The 23,320-nt window shown below is 42.6% G+C and overlaps 2 protein-coding genes and 1 pseudogene across 6 annotated transcripts in view; 1 reads left to right on the top strand and 2 right to left on the bottom strand.

Moving 5' to 3' along the window:
* Positions 1–1,525: 1,525 nt before the first annotated feature.
* Positions 1,526–7,904, bottom strand: LOC107517907 (cytochrome b-c1 complex subunit 6, mitochondrial). 2 transcript variants are annotated; one of them, XM_016159077.2, is made up of 5 exons: positions 7,749–7,884; positions 4,755–4,781; positions 4,119–4,266; positions 3,848–4,009; positions 1,526–1,749 (listed from the first exon to the last, which is right to left on the bottom strand). In XM_016159077.2, the coding sequence occupies exons 3-5, from the start codon at positions 4,179–4,181 to the stop codon at positions 1,717–1,719; spliced, it is 258 nt and encodes an 85-aa protein (XP_016014563.1). In that variant the 5' UTR covers positions 4,182–4,266; positions 4,755–4,781; positions 7,749–7,884; the 3' UTR covers positions 1,526–1,716. The 2 variants fall into 2 exon arrangements, with proteins under 2 accessions (XP_016014563.1, XP_016014562.2); XM_016159076.2 differs by lacking the exon at positions 4,119–4,266 and having other exon boundaries at positions 7,749–7,904.
* Positions 7,905–7,958: 54 nt separating this feature from the next.
* Positions 7,959–23,320, top strand: part of LRRC41 (leucine rich repeat containing 41) — a 17,916-nt gene continuing 2,554 nt past the window's right edge. The window contains exons 1-5 of one of the 4 annotated variants that reach the window (XM_016159065.2): positions 7,959–8,443; positions 12,105–12,191; positions 12,832–12,902; positions 18,768–19,911; positions 22,935–23,195. In XM_016159065.2, coding sequence (XP_016014551.1) covers positions 8,245–8,443; positions 12,105–12,191; positions 12,832–12,902; positions 18,768–19,911; positions 22,935–23,195 — 1,762 coding nt within the window. In that variant the 5' untranslated portion in view covers positions 7,959–8,244. Of the gene's footprint in view, positions 8,444–8,511; positions 8,638–8,876; positions 9,144–9,361; positions 9,510–12,104; positions 12,192–12,831; positions 12,903–18,767; positions 19,912–22,934; positions 23,196–23,320 lie in introns of those variants that run through there. The other 3 variants (XM_036233458.1, XM_016159066.2, XM_036233455.1) reach the window with 3 other exon arrangements.
* On the bottom strand, positions 20,876–20,993 carry LOC118606984 (annotated as a pseudogene).

The following is a 23,320-nucleotide window of genomic DNA, read 5'->3' as shown; positions in this document are numbered from 1 at the left end:
AGCAGTATTTCACCATTATATGTTAGCTGTAGTTTGTTTTGTTTTTAGAATTTCTCTTCTATTCCTAGTATGCTGGCATTTTTTTTTAAATCATGAATGGTTGATTTTCTTCAAATGCTTTTCCTATCTACACAGTTTTTTTTAGTTGATATGATACCTTATATGGATTTTCAAATGATGAACCAACTTTATTTTACATTGCTATAAAACACTAATGATGTATTATTCTTTTTAACATTGATGTATCACTGCCATCAAATAGATTCAAGTTTACCAGTTGTCCCAATAATGTCCTTAATAATAAATGATCCAGTTTAGAATCAGATGTTGCATTCAGTTGTCTTATCTCTTCAGTCTCCTTCTATCTGAAAGTTCTTGTCCTTCCTTGACTTTCACAACCTGGACACAGTGAGGACTACTTTGTACAATGTCTAATTTTATAGAATGTCCCGCGATTTGATTTATCTAGATTGTTTATTTTTTACAAGAACTAGTGATGCTTTTTTGCCTCATTGGATAGTAGTTACTTTTCCCATTACTGATGTCGGCTTTCATCTAAGCTACTGTCTGCCAAGCTTCCCCAGTGTACTTTCTCCTTTTGTAATTAATATGTATCCCTTTCCTCACCAAACTATCGATTCATTTATTTTTTTAATGTATGGATTCATGAATTCCTATTTTACTCAATGGGTTATAATCTAATATCATCACATATTTTGATGTTCAAATTGTCCTAGATTTGACTAGAGGTTTTATATACTTTTAATATGTCCCTAATCTTTCTTTGAGCACTTCTTTCTTTCTTTCTTTCTGAAACAACAAAATGTTCCAGGCATATCTTGTATTTTCCATGCCCAACCCCAGAGTCACCCATTTCTCCAAGGAGCCCTGGTTCCTTTTATTGGAGAGAAAGCTCTTTGTGGGCTGAGCTAGGGAATATATGTATTCCCTACATATATACATATTGGCATCTATATTTATTTCACTTATACCAATACCTTAACAGTGCAGGGTTCATTCTGGTTTTTTCCTTTTCCATATTTATAACTCCATTCTCTGCTAGCTCCCATTATCTTCAATACATTCATTAAGTTAATCCCTCCTGTATGTATATAACCAATTTCTCTTGGCTAGCACCGTCTACCCAAGTGCCCTCTTCTCACTCTGCTTAGACCTCAGTACCCCTCCATCCATAAACCTATACCTTCCTTACACTTCTCTTTTAAAAAACTTTTAAAGAAAAGCAATCTTGTTGGACACTGAGACCAAAATCTGTCAAAAGTCACTTTTGGATAAGAGAAGCTTTTGTATGAACTGGGTATTTAATGTTATTAAGCAATTACTGCTCATTTGAAATGTGATAATGCCATTAAAGTAAATTAAAAAATTAAAAAGTCCTCATCATTAAAGAGATACATACTTGCTAGATGATAGGTACAGAGGTGTTGATATTATCCTATTCTTATATGTTTGAAATTTTTAAATTAAAAAAAATTCTAATTAAAAATAAAGGATAGGTGGCAGGTCTGCAGATCACCGGATTTTATTAAGATGGAATCACTGCTTATTACATAGAAGCTACCTGCCTAAGCCAAAATCCATGAGGTTCACATGAACTTACGGTTACACAAATAAGAAACAAACGGCATGTTCAAAAACATGAAAAAATATCCTGATGCCCAGGTGATGCAAGCTGTGGTGAATGAGTCTGCACATTTATTTCAAGCTGTTAAAAAGTTTGTGGGCCACCTAGATAGGACAAAAAAAAGAAGTCATTAATTGGTAGCTTTAATGTCATGGCTTACAAGGTCCTTCATGACCTGGAACAGTCCTGCTCCTTCTCGTACCACTACCCGCCTCATGCACCCACACCCCTCCTGAGCCTTAGTGAACAACTTTCAGTCGCCCAAATCTCCCTTCTGCCTGGAACTGTTTCTCACTTTTTTCATCTTTTCCTTTAGAATGTAACATGTCATTTCCTGTGTGCCTTCTCTAAACAAGCTCAGTCTTCACACAAATCTGTCCCTCTTTTGTCTTCCCCACAGAAACTTATACCTCCATTATCATAGTGCTTATTAATTCAACAAATATTATACAACATCTACTATATATCAGGTACTATTCTAGGTGCCGAGTTACAACAGTAAACAAGACAATAAGACAATATCTCTTATGCACTTAGAGAATAATAAAAGAAATATAAGGTAATTTCCGAGTGATAAACACTGTGAGGAAAATAAAATTTGGGGGGATACAAAGCAGCTTTAAATAGAAGGACCAAAGAAGGCCATACTAAGAAGGTTACACCCAAGGGACTTACTACTTCACTAACTTCTACCTCTGTCTCCTACACTGGCTCATAACTCAGTGAAGGGACCATGCCCATGTCACTCTCGGATCTTAACCTAGTGCTTCACTTGTAAAAATATTTAAATAAAACATCATTTAAACTACTTCTAACTATATATTTCTGTGGCATTAAGTACATTCATACTGTCCTGCAATCATTAATCTCTAGAATTTTTTTGCCTTCCTAACCTGTAACTCTGTACCCATTAAATAATTATTTCCCATTTCCCCCACCCATCAGCCCTTGGCAATCACCATTCCGTATCTATGAATTTGACTACTTCAGGTACCTCATATAGGTGGATATTTATCCTTTTGTGATTTGTTTATTTCATTTAGTATATCTTCAAGGTTCACCCATATTGTATGTAGCATGTGTCAGTTTCCTTCCTTTTTAAGGCTAAAATAGCTCATTGTATGCATATACCACATTTTGTTTATTCATCTATCCATTAATGGACACTTGGGTTGCATTTACCTTTTGGTTATTCTGAATGAATGATGCTATGAACATGCATGCACAAATATCTTTTCAAGTCCTTGAACAGAATCTCAATTATCTGGGGTATATACCCAGAAGTGGGATTGCTGGATCAATTTGGTAATTCTGAGTTTAGAGTTTTAAGTAAAGTACTTGATTTCTTTTCATTGCCAAACAATATTTCGTTATATGGATATGTCATATTTTATTTATCTATTTATCAGTTGATAGACACTAATGTTGTTTCCACTTTTTGGCTATAAATAATGCTTCTATGAATACTTGTGTACATGTTTTTGTGTAGACATATGTTTTCATTTCTCTAAGGTATACCTAGGAGTAGAATTGCTGGATTATAGAGTAACTATGTTTAACCTTTTTAAGAACTTCCAGAATATATTCCACGGGACTGTACCAATTTACATTCCCATCAGCAGTGTATGAGGTTTCCAATTTCTCCATATAGGCCAACACTTGTTACCTATCCTTTTGATGGGAGCCAATCTAGTGGGTAGATGTAGTATCTCATTGTGGTTTTGATATGCATTTTTCTAATAGCTAATGTGCTGAACATCTTTTCATATGCTTCTTGGCCATCTGATCAGTTTTAACATAAGGAGCCATATCAAACATTACCTAACCTTACTGTTATATGTGAGTCAAACACAAGTTTACTTTAAAAAAAAAAAGAAAACTTTTTGGATCAACTACTAGGTAAGAGACATACTGAAGGACATAAAGTATTTTAAAGATTGGCCTGTTACTTAAAGGTACAAAATCCAGCTTCTCCACTGTTTAGCAATACAAGTTGGGACATCATTTCTCTTCTTTGAGCTTAGTTTCTTATCTGTAAAATGGGGATAATGATACCTGCCCCCAGTGAAAGTGGTAGGATTAGGTAAGATTGCTTCTATAAAATGCTCAGCACTCTACCTGACATATATTAGGCCACTGTCAGCACCAAGTATTTCCTGGCCACTGTAAGGTTTTCCCCTTCCTGACTTTAGGCTGACTTACACAGTGGTCCCTTGCATGCAAGAAGTCAAAGAGCTCCTCTGTGCAATCCTCCTCTGTGTGTGACCTGGAGGACACGCGCTCATCACAGAGCTCTAGCCGCTCCCGAGCCTTTGCACATTTCTCTGACTGCTCGCATTGCTCTCTCACTGTTGTTAGGGGATCCTGAAGGAGAAGCACAGAAAAAACGAAAATGGGGGTTTTAGGAGGTGCTCCATGATCCATATACTTTGATTAATACAACCACCAAACCAAGGTGCTGCCTCTGAATTACCGTGTAGAAGGCCAGCTGGCAGAGCCACACTGCCACCAGAAATGGCAGAATGGGGACTCCCATTCAACTCTGATGCTAAGTAGTAGGGAAAAGTTTCATATTCCTGCCTTCCAAGGTTGTCAGTATGCACTGAAAGCATCAGTCCTATCTGAAAAACAAGGTGGTAAAGGAAACCTGGCCAAACTTGAAGTAGATCTATAGGAGGCCTTACTTGTTAACACGGCATTTTGGGATATGTAATATCTGTGAATTTCAATTCCCCTCATCTGACAGCCAGGCCTAGGCACCCCAGCTGCCCAGCTAAAAAGGCAATGTTAACATAAGAAGGACCATCTAAAAAAAGTACCTTCCAGAATTTTTTATTAAACCACAAACAACAGGTAATTGAGTGCCAGGCTCTCAAAATGCTGCTCGGCTCCCTGACACAACTGGAGAAGTCCCACACCAAGAAAAAACTCAGCTTCCCAGGCCCATATCCCCAAAGAGTCCACTGGACAAGAAGGAAGCATTAAAGGCTTTTCCCCTTCCCATTCTCTCCAAAGTGTCAAGTATAACACTCCTTAAAATGACTTCAGAGTTGCCTGAAGCTCAAACTTCCTTTTATTGACATGGTTCCAAACCTGAGACAGCTCTTACCACCAATTCCTCTTCCTCCTCTTCCTCCTACAAAAGGAAAACAAAATTAATGTCAGCATCAATTTTATGACATAAATATTCCCAATGATATTGATCTTGTAATTACTGAGGATAGACATTATATTAATCATGTTTTTAAAAATTCTATAGTTGATGATACTTTTGACATTTTAGGGACTTTAGAGAGCTCCTCCCAGGGCTGGCTAATTTGTAGAGATAGCAAACAGTTTGCTGGGGGCAGGCCTCTCATAGGCAAACCAACCAATCCAAAACCCTTAGCACCAACAATTTCCTTTATCTAAGTCTCCCACACTAAACCAGTTTTTGCCCCACCCTAATCGCCCCAGGGCCAAATAGCAAACAACTAGGGACCACCTCAGTAGCCCACAGTCCACAAAAATGATTTAAACTACCGAATTCAAAACTTGCTAAATTTGCCTATCCTGACTCACTCATTCCACTTAGAAATCAAGAGTCTGGTATCCCTTGCTCCTTTGGCTCCAGACTGGCCCAGGCACTGACCCATTTGGCCCTGGGTGGTATGGCTGGCTCCCTTCTTTTGGGAACTATTAAGTGATAAACTCCTCTTTCAAAAACACTTGTCTCCATGTCTCTAATCTTACTATACCTAATTAAAACAAATCCTGGGTACATTTCAACAAGGACACACTATCTTACTTTTATTAGTAACAACCTAAAGGATACACAACACTATAAAGTTTATAAAGCACTTTCATTCATATCTGTAATGATTTGATTAATCACAAGAGCTCCTAAGGGACTCCCAGTTGAGATAACAAATACTATTCAGACATTTTCTGATACAGATTCAAGCTGTCAGTGATCATATGGAACCTACATAACTTAAATGTATTTTGTTCTAGATTCTGGTGGGTTCAATTATTACCAGAATTAGCTAAATTTAGTCTTTATATCCCAAACCAAGTTAGGAGGAAAACCAACATTTTTTTCTAGATTCTGAACCTGAATTGGGAATATGAAAATGGCCACACCTAAACTCTTCTTTAGCCAGAGCTTAACTAAAGATGGTCAGTCACAGCCATGCCTTTTTGGCTTGCTGAACTCCTAGGACTCTAAGATGACTATCAATATAAGTGCACCAAAGGTCTACAAGACTCCATTCATAAGATTGGAAACACCAGGCCCTATCTATTTATTTCTGATTCAGGTGCACAATCTCAAACTTAGTTTCGTTTCTTCCAAGGAAAGCAGTGCAAAAAAATTCCCTGCGAGAACATCAGCATAGGCCTAAATCTGGGGCACAGCAGAGTCTATCTGATCAGTATTTTGACCTGTCAAAAGTAAGGTGGTTTGCCTGCCTGTGCATACAGGTGCACATTTGGGGGATGGGAAGTAAAAGGTATAAAGACAAATAGAACTAGCTCAGCAATCTCACATTACGTTTTCAAAATTCTAACACAATCTACCTCATTCTCTATCATACCCTTCAGGGAAGGGAGCAAAGCTCATGAAAGTAGGGAGGGACAAGGCAGTTTCAACTGTAACCCAGGCTATTTAGTCCCACAATTTGCAAAAGTCTTTTCTAAACATAACGATGTTATTTAGGATGTAAAATTCTAAGTTTTCATAAATTAACCTTGCTCTTTAAAAATCATACTAAAAAAATTTTCCCAAAAAACAAATTACATTCTGCCTGAGTTAGAAATTAGTATTTGAAAAGCCAAATCGTTATAGCATTTCTTTATTAGCAATGCTACTACATTGATCATTTTGTGTCTTTGATAATTTTGTATCAAGGTTTTAGAAAAACAAATCCAAATATAAGTATGAATATGGGCTACTTCATGTAAAATTTCCAGTCAATGAGAAAAGCCAAGGTCACACTAAATCAAAAGATTTAACCTCCAAGAGGTATAGGTTCTCCATAAAAGACCTCAGTTTTCTTAATTTTAAAATTGACTACTGATTTACTTTCTTTTTCTCTTACTGCTGTGGTAAGCCCTACTGAACTTTCTGGTACACTTCCTGCTGAACTTCCTGAGGCTGACTCCATGTCTCTCTGGTCCTCTTTCTGAAAATAATAAGACTAGGAAAAGTTACTGGATTAATTAGTTTCCAATTATTCTGAACCCATAAGCACAGAATTGCTGCCCTGAAGTGGCCAGAGAACAGAATAGATAGGAAATGTGATTGGAAACAAAAGCTAGCTGGCTTCTGTAAAGCTGTGTAGCACTCTGGCTAAGTCTTGAATCTGGAACCATGTTGCTTGCTTCGGTTCCTGGCTCCACCATATGACCTGTGTGTCCTTAGGCAAGATGTTTAACCTCTCTACGCTTATTTCCTCAACTGTAATATGGCAATAATAGTACCTAATACCTCAAAGGACTATTGTGTGGCTTAAATGAATTAGTATACATAAAGCACCTGAAATAGTGAGCAGCCAATAAGTAATTATTATTATTATATCGTCATTATTACTCTGGTAAAGAGCATGCTCTTTCATTACAGAATTATACTGTACATTCCCACACTGTCCCCAAAAATGCCTCCCCTCAACTCCCACAAAGAAAAAAATCCACATTTTCACAGGAGCTAGAGTTAAGGACAGATTGCTGGAACCTCCATAGACGATGTGGCAGGAATTCCAGACCTGAGCTGAGGTGAGGACTAGCTAGCATTGATCGCTTGCTTCCCAAACCTGTCAACTCACGGACTCAGGACACCCGATTGACTAAAAATATAGATATTGGCTTTTACAAAAGTTTGGTTGACAGTATTTTCGCTTTTATTAAATCTCATCATATTCATACAATGGGGAACTCGAGACCCAGAGAAAGACTAGTCATCTATTTGCCCAAGAACACTCGACGAATTCTGGGGAAGGGTAGAGGGAACTAGGTCCCCTGACCCTGAAAGCTAGTGGGCAAAGCAGGGCCAAGAGGGCCCCGGCCGTGTTTTAGCAGGCTAGGTCCTGACCCTCGGCAGAGGATCGAGGCGATCGCCTTGCCTTACCTCTTTGGGATCTCCAGTCCCAGTCAGCATCTTTCGCTCGTCCTCCAGCCCCATGACCCGCTACAGTGCTGGATTCAACACCAGCAGTAATACCGGCACCTACTCCACTTCAGGATCAAGAAGGACTTGTAAGGGTCACTCAGCGGATATCCGGCGATCTGGCCGGAAGTGCGGCAGACTCGTCGTAGTAGCGAACACACTCTCCGATTGGCATGTACTACCGTCCACAGGCAGGGTATAGGGGTGGCTCGTATTTGCACCTGAGGAGGATTTGCTAAGACATATTCCCTTAGTCACGCCAGACCCAAATATGTTGACCTATGCATTTATTTAAATATTTTGTTCTAATAGGCTCGGGAACTATGAGTATTTATTCTCCGTTCTTTAAGCGTAGTTCCCATTCTTACCCACAATGCTGATGAAACCGTCCTAACTGCTGACCTTTTCAAGATGGCGGTCCGCGGCGGCCGCTCTCGAGCTCGCGCACCTCCCCAAGATGGCGGCGCCCGAGGCCTGGCGCGCCCGGAGTTGCTGGTTCTGTGAGGTAGCGGCGGCAACGACCATGGAGGCCACGTCCCGGGAGGCGGCGCCAGCGAAGAGCTCGGCCTCGGGCCCCAGCGCTCCCCCCGCCCTGTTCGAGCTGTGCGGGCGGGCCGTGAGCGCCCATATGGGGGTTCTGGAGAGTGGGGTGTGGGGTAAGTCTCGGGGTGAGGGGCTATCTCTGGCAACGAGCGGAGGCGGCCCAGCGGCCGGGGGGCGCAGGGGGCGAGGCCAGGAGGCCCGGGGCAAGGCCCAGCTCCGGGCACTGGAAGTCATACCGTGGGGTCGGAGTGAGAATTCCTTGACTGAACGGGCTGGGCAAAGTAAAAGATACGGAGCAAACCGGCAGGTGAACCCGCACCAAGGCCTGGCTGGGGGGCGCGGGGGGCGAGGCCAGGAGGCCCGGTCTTGGGCGAAGCCGGCAGGGCCCGGACTATAGAAGCTAGACTGACGGACTGGGCCGTGGGCACCCAACTGACACTCGGGCTGGACAGGGCTGGGGAGTCTCGGATGTCGAGCCGACAGGCAAGGATGTCCCGGTTGTTTGGGGGCGGGGGCCGAGGTTGAGAGGCCCGGCCTAAGGCAAGGAGGCCAGGCCCTGGGCCACCCAACCTGACTGACGGTGCGGGGCCTCTGGTATCTGCCTGACACTCCATGGGTGTCGAGACCCCGGAGGCCAAGCCGGTGGGCGAGGGTAGCCCAGTGGATTGAGGAACGAGGGAACGGGGCTAAGGGACATTTCGGCCGAAAGGCTTGGGGCGCCGAGGCCTGTCTGACCGCCCGGGGCCGAAGGGAGCGAACTAACGACCGGGGCCTCGGGTACCAAGCTAATTGAGCGACAGACTGATGGGCAAGGTAGGGAGCACCGGAGGCCACTCGGATTGGCCTGAGCAGCGAGGAAGGGTCTGAGAGCCGGTGAAGGGAGCCACGGAGCAGAACAGCGATCCAGGGAGGCTCGAATGACGGACAAGCGGGAAGGGCCAAGGAGGCCCCAGGCGGGGCCACGGCCCAGGGATTCCGGACTGGGAGGGGGCGCGTCGCCGCTAGGAGGCCTTGGTCCGAGTAGGAGTGAAAGGAGGCCCCAGGCCTGAGAGCGACCGGGACCCACAGGCCCGGCTCCGGCTCTGGCTCTGGTGGAGAGTGCCCAGGCTGAGCGGCAAAGGCAGGCGGCTTGGGCGCTGGAATGAGGGGCCAGGGAGGGCGAAACGACCAGCCTAGTTGGTGGGCCGGGGAGCACCGCGGGCTGGGGCGGGCTGGGGCGGGCCGGGTAACGGAGGAGAGGAGGCCTGCAGCCCGATGGCACGAGGAGGCCAGGCTGTGGGGTGGGCACTGCTTGTCGCAACCTGGTCGCTTATGAGGAAAACTCGGGTCAGCATCGTGAGAACTAACAGGAAAGTGAGGGCCTCTGCGGGGTAGGCCTTCCCGCACAGAGGACAAGGGAGGCCTTGGGCCTGGCAGACTGGTGGTGTGAGGGGGTGAGGTCCAGAGGCCAGGGCTGAAGTTGGGTGAGGAGATCACAGGCCAGGCCCAGGGCCCAGAGAAGGGGGAGGGGTGGCAAAGGCGGCCCTGGGTCTCTTTGGGGTAGGGTGGGGGGAGGGGGTTATAGAAGGCCTCAGGTGGTGGTGTCTTTGCCAGGAGGAAGGCCCTAGTAAGGTCAGGAATGAGAGAGAGTTTGAGGTCCTGGAATGGGGGTTTGGGTTGCACTATGAGAAGGGATATGGAAAAAAAGAAGGGACAGGAGTTTGGGGGGTTGGGCCTCTGGGAATAAGCTCCAAGGCTGTGGAGAGTGGTTAAGGAGGCCCAGGGATTTGGGAAGGCCCTTAATGTGATGGGGATAGGGCACAGATCCTGGAGAGGCCGAAGTGTTTCATGTACTGGGGAAAGACTTAGAATATCTCCGTCCTGATAGGGAGAGGGGATTGTGGAGGCCCTATGCCAACAGCTAAGAGAAGGGTCAGGCTGACCTGGGGGAATGGGAAAAAAGTATAAGTGGAGCTGAGCAGGGGTTCAGAAAAGTCCTGGGGAATATGGAAGAAGGCAGAGAGGATTTGATTGTGCCGTCCTGGAGCTTCTAGGATGATAAACCTGGCTAGGAGGAAAGAGGACTGGCTATGGAGATCCCAAGTTGAGATGGGGAAGCAGTAAAGGTGTAAGCTAGAAAGAAGCAAGGAAGAGCTTGGCTTAAGAAACATGGAGAAAGGAAGAAAGGAGTTTGTGGCTAATAGGGGATGAGAATCCCTCTGTCTGTGAAAGGGAATGGCTAACCAGAGTGGAGCAGATTATAAGGACAGAGGAGGAAGAGCTCCCACGGGCCCAGTCCAGATAAACAGTCACACAGCAAAAGCTGAATCAAATTAGGCCTTTTAGAAGAGCCAAGTAAGAGGCCTGCTAAGCAGTGCTCTTTTGGAGGAAGGCCTTAATGTGGCCTAACAGCCAGAAAAGGCTTCCTGGAGGTAGTAGACTGGTTTTGTTTTGTGTAGGGAGAGGAGGGGAAAGTGAGTAGAGGCAGCAGGAAAGTATACAGTTGGGATACTTAAGTAGAATAGGTATGATAGACCTTGAATGCCAGACAGGATATGGAGCTTGGACTTTATCCTGAATGCAGCAGAGAGCCTTTGTTAGTGTAATAACATAGGGAATTAGTGCTTTCATTCAGCAGGTACATTGAGTACCTACTATGTACAAAGAATTATGTTAGATTCTTGGATAGCAGGCTTCAGTTATTCCACAAATAAAGATAAGGAGATCCTGGAATGGAAGTTTTGAAGGATTATCCTTAGATATGGAATATTTCAAGATCTTAGACTTATTCTTGGCTGGACAGAGATCCTATTGACAGGATAAGAATAATCATCATTAAGGGAGCTTATTATGGCCAAGCATGGTCTTAAAAAAAAATTACAAGCATGGTTTCCTTTTAATTTTTACAATAATGTTATGAGATATTCATTATTATCTCCATTTTAAAATTGAGGAAATTTAGCCTTAAAGACGTTAATTTGCCCGAGAACTCAGAATTACTAAGTGGTACAATCAGGATTTTACCCAGTTTTGTGCAACTCTAGACACTGTACCATTTAGCCATGGAACTGCCACTCAGATCTTGGGAAGTCAGCAAGCAGGTTTGTTTTTAAGATATATCGAATTTAGAGTATAACGCTTAATTATTTCTGTTCTTCATAAAAAAGTGCTAGTTCAGGTAATAATGGCGGCCCAAAGGATGGAAGTAGCCAACCTGGAAGAGTGGGAAGGAAATTCAGGAAAGGCTTAATAAAGAACATGTGATACTTGAAATATGAGTAGTTGATAAGCTGAAAGTGGCAAGGATATTCCTGGTGGAGAGAACAGCATGACAAAGTGAATCTCATGCACAGAGGCAGAAAGCAGTGTAACATTAGATAAATGAAAAAAGTAGTTTAGTGTAGCTGAAGTATAGGAGGCAGAGCAGGCAGCTGGAGAAGTTAGTGGGGCCGGGATTATGAAGGACTTTCTTATCACACATATTCAATAGGACCTTTTAAATGCAGAATAGTTCATTATGCTAGGCAGAAGTGAACTGACCAGCTCCGAAATGAGCATATCAATTTGCTTTGTGGAATTATCTCACCCTTATAGATGTGTGTGGCCCTGAAATTCCAGCTACCAACTAAGTAGCTGAAGATAAGTGGACCAGAGTTTAAATTAGATTTAGGTTAACTTCTATAGGTTCCATTTGTCAAATGAGAAGTCTGCCCTTCTATTTTCTTTTCCAATAGGATAATTAATGTTTGGAATCCTTGAAGGAAAAAAATAAATTTTGTGTTTCGGTTTTTGTAGCCCTCCCAGGCCCAATACTTCAAAGCATCTTACCTCTGCTCAATATATATTACTTGGAGAGAATTGAGGAAACTGCCCTCAAGAAAGGTGAGTGTCTTTCTGTCTCCTTCCCAGTCAGTGATTTATATGCAAGAAACCACAATATTCTTTAGGTTAATATTATACCTGACACCTGCATGCTTTTCAAGAGTACCCTCACACCTACTTTCTGATTCCTCACAGTGTCCTGTGAAACACAAAGCAAGTATATCATCCCTGTTGTACTAATAAAAGTGAGACCACAAACACACCACGATTAATAGCAAAGCCAGACTAGAACCCAGATTTGAATCTTAGTTTTTCTATTTTAGCAAGCTGCCTCCCAAACCCCTCATTGGACACATCCGTTAAGAGATAACATTTATCTAACTCTGATGTGCCAAATACTGTCCTAGGCACTTTACCTGGAGAAACTTATTTAATCTTTTCAACAGTTATATGAAATAGCTATTATCAACTACATTTTACAAATAAAGAAACTAAGGTACAGAAAATTAAATGACTTGCCCAAGACCACACAGCTAGAATGTGGTTTGCTGATAATTTAAACCCAGGCAGTATATCTTTAGAGCCAGTGCTCTTTACGATATTGCCACATTCCCCATGTGAACCTAGAGAAGATCAACATTATAAGGCCATTGAGGATGGCCAAGGAGCAGCCGAGTAAACATGATATTTCTCCCTACAGGCCTCTCCACTCAGGCCATCTGGCGCCGACTATGGGATGAGCTAATGAAGACAAGGCCTTCCAGTCTGGAAGTAAGTTAAGGCACCAGGTAGAACTCTGGCCTGTCTTTGCGCAGTGAAAGCAGGAGTTGCACACAAACATATATTGAGTACCGGTAAAGTGCAGGACCAGGATGGCATGAATTTGGGAGAGCTCTGGTGGCTTGTTAGAAGGTGCTTTACCATTTGGCATTTGTCACTGACTTGCTTGCTAACCATGTTTGCAGGTGACAAAAAACAGGGAAAGGTAGTGATCACAATGGATGGCAGATCTCAGATTCATAGAGGTCTTCACAGGGCTGGAGCAATGGTCAAACTTAAGATGAAATTTAACAGGAAAAACCAGCTCTTCACTTGAGTCTAAAAACATTCCAACTGCATGACATCAGGGTACAAGGTGGATAGGTCTGGCTTAGCAACTTTTGTAAAAAACGGTTAAGGGGTTTTAGTCTATAGTGTGCTAAAGCCACTCCTGTAAAGACTGTAGCCTGAGCCATATGAATTAATGTAACTATAATATAGGCCAAAGGACAAGGGAGATCATAGACCTGCCTGGTTCTGCAGTGGTCAGGCTACTCCTGGAATATGGAGAAAGATGTCAAAACCACACTGTGTGAGTCACATTTGGAAGACTGGAGTTTTTCCTGAAAAAGAGAAGACTTGGGGAACATGAACTGTCATGGAATGTTTGAATGGTTGTCTCATGAAAGAGGGATTAATAGACTTGTTTGGGTGGAAGCTAAAGGAGGATAATTTTCACTAAACTGAATGTAGAAATTTTAAACTCTGAGCTTATCGATAATGCAACAAGCTAATTCCAGTGGTAATGAGCTTTTTATCTCTAAATGTTCGGATAGATCAAGGGTAACTACAATTCAAGGGTATTATGGAGAAATTAAGCATTGTAAGAGGTTGGACAAGATGACTTCTAAGGCTTTTTTTTTTACCCTGAAATTCTGTTATCCATTGATTCAGATATAACTTACCAGAGCTCTCATGTATGCAGAATTTCTTTTGCTGCTCCATAAGTAGGTGACAAGAAAGATTGAGTTCAATAAACATTTCCTAAAACTTACCACATACCGAGGTCTTAAGCTAGATCTTGGAAGTACAGACACAGTCCCTAACCTTAAGTTTAGTGGGGGAAATCTGAAAATACATCATGTATGGTAGAATAAGTGGTGTGATAGAGAGTAGCAAGGAGGCAGAAGGTGAAGGGACCAAGAAAATCTTTCCTAGGAAGGAGTATTTGAACTGGGCTTTATATGGTGAATGAGGCCAAATGATAAGAAAACAAGCTCTTATCAGAAACTGGAGATTGACTTTCTGGGATGCACTGGGTTCAGTAACATTCAGCTCCACATCCTTCAGCTTTTAAACTTCCAGATCTGGACACAACCCCTGGAGTTCAGTGTGTTGATATTAAGGCCCAAAAAAATCTTCAGGCACTATATAGAGGAGTTAGGCCTTATAAGGAAGCAAAGTTAACACCAAAATATTAGAAAACAGTAACAGCTTCTTGCAACCTTTAAAGAAACATGAGATTCACTGTATCCCAGTGTTTCCCAGGAAGTACGGTTGACTAGTCAGTGTTGGAGATAATAATATCTTTCTTTTTGAGAAAGCTTTTTTCTCAACACTATCTCAAGCTTCCTGGAAAGGAATGTCTGTTTGTTATCTTGTTTTCTTGCCTCAGAGCATTTCAGAATATTTTTGAAGCCCTAAGCTTGGTGACTTAATAGTCGCCTAGAAAGAAGTCCTGACTTAGAGCATATCCATTCCAGAGGGTGTCTTATTCTGCTTCCCACTTTTGCATGACAGTAACCTTCACTTCATTTATGATTCAATAACTTATTAATTTCCTACTCAGTTCCAGGCACTATGCTAGGTTCTAGGGATACAATGGTGAGTAAGATAGACATAGCACCTTACTGCTTGTAAAGCAATAGTATTTCTTTGTAGTACTAGTGTGTATGTATTAAGAGATCTGTAGAATAAAATAGATATTCTGGAGACAAAGCAATTTGTAAATGAAGGATTATTCAATAAATAGTTGTCTAATAATTGGTTAACCATTTGGAAAAAATAAAGTTTGAGCCTCACTTTACAATATACTCAAATAATTTCTTTATGAATTAATGATGAAATTGTAAAAAAGAAAAGCACAGAACAACTAAAAAAAGAATAAAGGTGACTGATTATCTAATCTCAGGATGGAGAGTGCTAATTATTAAGTGGGCAGGACCAAATTTAAAAATATGGACATACTTGACCTTATGAAACACCAACACTATACAATCTAAAAGGTACATAAACTGGGAAAGAATGTAACAGTATTTGAAAAACATACATAGAATAAGACAAAGGTAACATCCCAGTAAAATAAAATGAGTAAAGATTTGGATAAGTTACAAAATATACAAAAATCTCCAACAAAGTGAAAAATGTTCAATCTCAATAAAAAATGGGAAAGTAAAATTATACCTCTTATATTGTAAAGTCTTGTTTTGATTTGGTTTTAAAAAGTAATTCCTTTTAAAAAGGGTAAAACTTGAATTACTGTTGGTGGGAGAGAAATGTTATAACTTTCTTGGTGGGCAATCTAGTGATAATTGTTGAGAATCTTTAAAATAGTCAAATCAAATTCTTTGAATAGAAATTCAACTTAGAATTTATAATACATAAAAATCGAGATACTCAGGATTTCCAGATGTTCATTACAGAAAAGTTTAATATCAAAACCTAGAAACAATTTAAATATTCAATAATACAGGAATTATAAAATATAATACATCCATATTTTAAAAATATTAATAAAGTCATATTCCTAAAATACTTAAATACATGGTGGTAAAAATATTTAATAATATAGTGCTATAATGTTAAAAAAAAAAAAAAAACCAGCCTTTGAAACTGTTAAGAATTGTTTCAGTGTTATTAAAACAAATATCTAAAGCTATTCACATATATACACTCCAAAGAGTTGGTTTCCACATGAATTTTGACTTGCTTCTTTATCTTTCCACAAACAATATTTCTATTAGAAAAGTAATAGTGGACAATGGTTTATGAATATTTGCTGGCTCTAACAGTTGAGTACAAGAAAATATTTAGCCCTCCCTAGTTTGTATACACACACTTCTTACTTCTTCCTCCCCCACCAATGCCTGTACTGCCACCCCATTGTAGATAGGCCAGGGATTGTTGGTAGGTAATTGTCATTTCACTTCTTTGGTGGTGTCTCATTTCCCCTACTGTCACTCAAAAGGAAGTATTTAAACCATTTTGTGTTGTCTGAGTTGCAGTGTACAAATCCACAAAATGAGTGGCTTGGACTAGATCTCTGAGGTATTTTTCAGCTTTGAAGTTTTAGCAGAGATTGTTCTAAAAAGTAGTAATGGAACAAAATGCAGTGAACTGCTGTCTGCTCATGCATTAATTCATGAGGAAAAAGCCATTTAGATAGTTGTCATAACTAACTTTACAGTCATTTCATCCTCACAACTCTGATGCGGGTATAGTATCTTCTTCACTTTACAGATGATGAAACTGAGGCCTAAGGTTAGTTTGTGAAAGGCAGACCCGGAATTCAAGTCAAGGAAGTCTAGCCCTGGAGTGCCTGCTTCTAATCACTGTCATGCAGCTCTCACTGTAGTTATGTTTGCAGTGTTCCAATAGTGTCTTCTGTTTCAGATAGTGTCTTCATCGACCAGTAAAATGTCCAAAAAATGTTATCATAGTTATCTAAACTCCAACAAATGTATTCCATATGCCTCATGGTCAGAAACAGCCATATCTTGGTTCACATCTTTGTCCATATTTTAGACCCAGCTCTATAATAACTATCTGACTATCTCATTTGTGAAGTTGAAGTCTTGGTAGGGTTACCTGCCAGTATTTTTCAGGGCTGTGAGTGTGGGCCATTGAATGCATAAGAAAAGTGCTAGAGTAAGGTAGGATTTGAAGTATTCAGGAATACCCCTCCTCTTTCACTTCAAGGCTGAGTAGAGATTTGGTTGCCAGGTGTTTTTTCCTGTTCCCTTAATATCCCCACACTGCTGCTGGTGACAGAGGTCCTTCTCTCATCGCCATGCAGTTATCTCAAGCATAAAAAAATCATTTCTAATTATTACAGCAGGCAGCCTTGGGGAATAGTGAGGGCAAAGGGTATGATACTTTTGCCTAATAGAGGCCCAGCTCCTGCCAAGAACCTCAGATATAGATTATGGGTCACTCTAGAATGAGGGAATGCATAGAGACAGGGTAAGTACCAAAGTGTCTTATTTTAGTCTTAGAGAACCCTCCAGCCACCACTACCTTTGCTTCAGGCTGAATAAGTTGCCCTGCTAAACAGGCTCTGCCTCCATCAAGTTCTTTTCATATTGTTAATCTTGGCTAATAATCAGCAGCAGTGAAAGTAACATTTTGTATTTGACAATTTACAAAGTGGTTTAACTTTCACTACATTTGATCTTCACAACAAACTTGTGAAGCAGGTTTTACCAAAGAGAGGTTCAGAAAGGTCCAGATATAGTGGCACAGCTGGTACCTGTATCAAAGTCAGCACTTTCTACTGCACCTTAGGAGAGAGTGGGGACTTAGGGAAGTATTTCAGTGTGTGCCCTTTTGGAGTGGGTAGCAGTAATTCCTAACCTCTGATATGAATCAGAATTATTTGGGGGAAGGTTTTTTTAAAAAATGATATACAGACCTTATCTCAAATATAACATAACAGAATCTCCAAGTCTGGGTACATGGCCTGTGAATTTTGGAAAAAAGTCCCACAGTAAATTCTGATGTGCACGAAAGGTTCAAAATCACTTGCACTCAAGAGTTATCATCTTTTCGTAAACTATGTAAATGTCTAAACAACGTACTATATGCTTGAAACTAATGATAAAGCATTTGTTAAAAAGTGTATAAAATAGTCTGATGAAGTCTCATCCATCAAAACAAATAACTCTTGCCTTGGAAAAAACTAATCTATGACTTGGTCCCTGTTCTCCAGGCATTTCTGATCTGCACAGGCACTCAACACCATGAGGCATGTCTACCAAATTCTTAAGACCTGAGTAGATCCAGCAAGAGAGGCTGGGTTGGAATTGGGAGGTGGACACAGAAAGAAACACTAACAGCCTCAGGGACTGGAATGTTAGTAGGTCCTTTCAGAAAGTAGTTTGGCAATGGAGAGCATTTCTGGCAGATGTAGAAAAGGACATAGAAGGCAGGTTTGAGTCAGGTGACCAGTTAGGCCAGAGCAAAGCATTCTTGGAGCAAGGTAAGGGAAATAAAGCTTCTCAGGTAGGCAGAGGTCATATTGTAGAGGGCTTTCCCCACCAGGCTGAAGATCCTTAAATTAACCCTAGACAGTGGGAAGACATCAGGGGTTTTAAAGCAGAATAATGTATTCAACGCTGTTTTACAAAGATTAATTGAATGGACTTGTGCAGGGGAAAAGTGAAGAGAGAGAACAATCAGGAAGCTAATGAAGTAGTTAGGTGTGAAGTGAAGGTTTCTAAACAAAGGTGGTAGTGTAAGAATGGAGAGTTGGGATCAGGTTCTAGAAACAAACACTGAAGAATTTACAGGATAGTGTTTTACTTGAGAGACACAATAGCAAATTGGTCTCTGGAACCAAATTTCCCAGGTTCAAATCTTGATTCTGCCACTAACCTGTGTAACCACAGGCAATAACCTTTGTGCCTTGGTTTTCTTACCTGTAAACAAGGCTAATGGTCATATATGCCTCAATAATGTGGATTTAATGAACTTTTTAAGTTGTTTAGAATGTTGCCTGGCATAGTAAAAAGCTATTGAAAGAGAGAAAACTGGTATGATGATGGTTCCATGGGTAGCACCCTCAATATCACAGCTGTCTGGCATGTTCTCTGCTTTCAGAGTGTGACCTGTTGGCGAGCCAAGTTTATGGAGGCCTTTTTTTCCCATGTTCTACGTGGGACCATTGATGTGTCTTCTGACAGGCGTCTTTGTGACCAGCGCTTCTCACCTCTTCTGCATAGCTCCCGCCATGTCCGGCAGCTCACTATCTGCAACATGCTACAGGGTGCAACTGAGCTGGTGGCTGAGCCCAACCGCAGGGTTCTAGAGACCCTGGCCAGTTCCCTTCACACCCTCAAATTCCGCCACTTGCTGTTCTCTGATGTGGCTGCTCAGCAGTCGCTTCGACAGCTGTTGCATCAGCTTATTCACCATGGGGCTGTCAGCCAGGTGTCGCTGTACTCCTGGCCTGTGCCTGAGTCAGCCCTTTTCATCCTAATTCTGACCATGAGTGCTGGCTTCTGGCAGGCAGGCCCTGGTGGCCTGCCTTGCCGCCTCTGTGGAGAGGCCTCCCGAGGCCGTGCCCCATCCCGAGATGAAGGGTCCCTACTGCTGGGCTCACGCAGACCTCGCCGGGATGCTGCTGAGCGATGTGCTGCAGCCCTGATGGCTTCCCGGCGAAAGAGTGAAGCCAAGCAGACGGCCAGAGCCGCACCTGCCACTAGAGTAACACGCCGGAGCACACAGGAGAGCCTGAGAGCGGGCGGGACAGACACTAAAAGGGAGCCACACCCTCCAGCCACCTCCCATGAGGCTCCTGGCACCAAGCGGCCACCTTCTGCTCCAGCCACCACCTCCTCTGCCTCTCCCTCTTCTTCCACATCCTCATCCAAACGGGCTCCAGCTAGCTCAGGCCCACAGCCTAAGCCCCTGAAGCGTTTTAAGCGAGCTGCAGGGAAGAAGGGTGCTCGTACTCGTCAGGGGTCCGGTGCAGAATCTGAAGACCTGTATGACTTTGTTTTCATTGTGGCTGGTGAGAAGGAGGATGGGGAAGAGATGGAGATCGGGGAAGTGGCTTGTGGAGCTTTGGGAGGATCAGATCCCAGCTGCCTGGGACTTCCAGCACTGGAGGCCTCCCAGCGATTCCGCAGCATTTCCACCTTGGAGCTGTTCACAGTTCCACTCTCCACAGAGGCAGCTCTGACACTGTGCCACCTGCTGAGCTCCTGGGTGTCTCTGGAGAGCCTCACACTATCCTATAATGGTGAGTGCCCTAGAGTGGCAGGGGTTGAGTCTCCCAGCAGCACTAACTTATGTGCCCAGTCCTGTGGAAGGGAACAGGAGGTATGATCAGTAAACTGGAGATGTGGCCCTGCCTGCCTCACAGGGAGGCAGCAGGCACACACATGTAGTAGCAGACAGTGCTTGGGAAGAGGAACATGAGGTCTATAAGCTGATTTACAGTTGGAAGCAAGGGTTCCTGAGGGGCAGTGAGAACCTGAAGAATGTGTACATTTTAGATGTATGCAATCCAAGGGCAGGTGGGAGTACAGTGTATGGAAGCCCAGCCAGAGCTGAGGCTGGATCCCACCAGTCACATTAAAGCAACTGTACAGACAAGGAGGTATGGGACATATTTTATCAGACCAGCAACCTTTAAAGCAGTTCTTTCCTACCTGGCTGTACCCAGCTAGCCGAACTTCAGCTCTGACTAAATCCAGCCGTCTGCCTAGGTTACTGAGCACTGCTAGAGAACATCACAACTGTGCAGACTCATAGTCATCAACCTTAGATAAATCCTGTTTGCAACATCAGCTCCCATTCCTACTGTAACACTTCCAAACCCTTCCCCCTTTCCTTTCTCAGCAGATGATTTCACCTCCTACTTCACAAAGGACATAGAAGCCATCACACATGAACTCCTTGAATTTACTGTTAATCAGCCTATACTGTCCTACATCTGCATTCATCCTTTCCTCTTTCACCAGAGTAGGAGAGATCACCATCCTATCTAAGGCTAACTCTTCTGCTTGGGCTCTGGACCTATACCCTCACCTTAGCTTGTTTCTTAAATGCCTTAACTTTTATATGCTGCTTAGTATATGTCTGGCCTATTTTAAGTATTTTCATTAAGTTAACTAATTTTTTGGAGGGCAAGGCAACCCTTAATTGACCTCACAGATTGCAAAGACTTTGTCAGCTTACGATCCCTTATTTATAATTTTTTACACTTACAGCACCTGGTCTTCCTAGGTGGTCTCCCATCCAAGTACTAACTAGGCCCAACCCTGCTTAGCTTCTGAGATTAGACGGGATCAGGCTTGTCAGTGTGGTATGGCCATAGACTTAACTAATTTAATCCTTACAACAACCCTATGAAGTCAAGTAAATTGCCCAAGGTAACCTAGCTAGTAAATTGTAGAGCCAGTATTCAAACCCAGGCAACCTGGCTCCAGAATCCACGTTTTTAAACCACGACTTAATGCTGCCTCCCTTCTCTTTCCCCATCAACACTGAAACATTAATTCAGGTATCCACCAAAATCCACCACCACCTCTATCCCATATTAACTACTATCCAATTCCCTGCCCTTCACAATCTTAATAATCATCTGTGCTCTCTCTTCTCTCACTCACAGCCCACTCCAGCCTTGCTTATAACCCCATTACTGCATGGAAGACATAGGTCACCAAGATCCTCTTTGTTGCTAAGTTCAATATGTACATTTCAGTCCTCACATGAGCTCTTGGCAGCACTTGCTATTACACAGTCTTCATGAGATACTCTCATTCCCACTATCTCAAAATCTGATTTTTTCCCTCCTCCCTTTCTGGTCATGACTTCTCAATGTTCAGAGTTCCTCAGAGCTCACCTGCTGTACACATTTCCTGGACAATTTTGTCCATTGGTTTCAAAAGCCAACTATGCTGAAGACTCCTCATTATACGAAATTAGCCCAGATCTTTCTCTAAAACTCCAAATCCATTTATCCAGCTACTTAATAGCACCATTTCATTAACCACAAGCTCCTCAACCTGAATATATCTTCTTCCCTCTATACAATGCTCCTGTTCTCAGTGACATCACAGGTGACTCAGTTGCCCAAAAGAAACCTGGATTCTTACTCTACATATATTTGGCAACTAGGTTCTATCTTTACAATCTTCCTATCAAGTCCATTTCTCTATCTCCACATCCTTAATTCAGGCTACCATTACTTCTCATCTGGATTCATGTCAACAGTTCCTCCTGACTCCATGTCTACGTTGCAGGCCAAGCGTGTTTTCAAATCTGCCAATCATTCATTTAAAAACTCTTCAATGGTTTCCTGCCACCATGTCTTTAACTTCACTTGGAATCATGTTCTCACCCCTGCTTACCTCTATAGTTGTATATTAAACACATTACTCCCTCATACTTTACACACCAGCCACTTTGAATAATTTTTAGTTCTTGGAACCTGCCACTCTCTCCTTCAGGCCTTTATATATACCAGGTTCTCTCTACCACGATCACTCTTCTCTTTCCTCTAAGCCTGTCTTCCTTTATGTTCTTTAGGACTCAAATGGAAAGTTTTTATTGATGTAGGCTGAAATGGGTGTTAAGTGCCCATCCTTTGTACTTCCACAATACTCTAGTTCCCCAGTTCCTATCACTTTTTTTTTTTTTTTAAATCAGGCTATAAGGTAGGAACAAGATCTGCTGCTCACTCTTGTCTAGCAAAACCACCTTATTTAACTAAGTGCTGGGTTTTAGTTGAATCAATCAACAGGAGACTGCTCAGACCAAAGGAGAGAGATAAGGGAGGGAGTTCCAAGGAATTATTTGCTTTGTGGCATTAAGCAACTACCCCCTAACCTTCTGGATCCTACTCCCTTCTTTGGGATGCAGTTATCCTTTTCTGCCCCATTTCCACCCAATGACCCTTTTAAAGTATTCCCTATTGGGTCATTGTCATTCTCCTTAGTTTTCAGATGCTCCCTATGACCTGTAGAAAAAGTCCAGATGTCTCTTGTCTGGATCTGTTATCCAGCTGGCAGCTACATGCTGCTCCATCACATGCTATCTTGTTTTGTGACTGCCCTGACTGATGCTTGAGGGCATGGCCCAGTACAGTAGACATCAGTTTGCTGGTTACCTGAGGAAAAAGACAACAAATGAATAGTTGAGACAAATGATTTTAAATAATCTAAAATTTGAGATTTAGTAGTTTTCATTAGAAGTACTTGAAATTGTCTCTGAAAGCTACCCTTGCTGATACTGCCACATGACTCTTTCCTGCCACAGGCCTGGGCTCTAACATCTTCCGCCTACTGGACAGCCTGAGGGCTCTGTCAGGCCAGGCTGGATGCCGCCTCCGTGCCCTGCATCTCAGTGACCTGTTCTCACCACTGCCCATCCTGGAGTTGACACGTGCCATTGTGCGAGCCCTGCCCCTACTGCGGGTCCTCTCTATTCGTGTTGACCACCCCAGCCAGAGGGACAACCCTGCTGTGCCAGGAAATGCAGGGCCCCCTAGCCACATAATTGGGGATGAAGAGATACCAGGTGAAGCACTGCGTGTGTGCATGTGTGTGTCCACACAAATGTGCAGGTACATTTGTGTGACAGCAGAAAGACCTCTAAGCCAGCCACCACTCCTTCCTAGCTTAGTTGAAATCTGTTTCCTCTTT

This window comes from Rousettus aegyptiacus, unplaced genomic scaffold, assembly GCF_014176215.1.
Source record: "Rousettus aegyptiacus isolate mRouAeg1 unplaced genomic scaffold, mRouAeg1.p scaffold_m13_p_1, whole genome shotgun sequence".
Lineage (NCBI taxonomy): Eukaryota > Metazoa > Chordata > Mammalia > Chiroptera > Pteropodidae > Rousettus > Rousettus aegyptiacus.
Note: the sequence above shows the minus strand (reverse complement) of the source record. Positions and strands in the feature narration are given on the sequence as shown.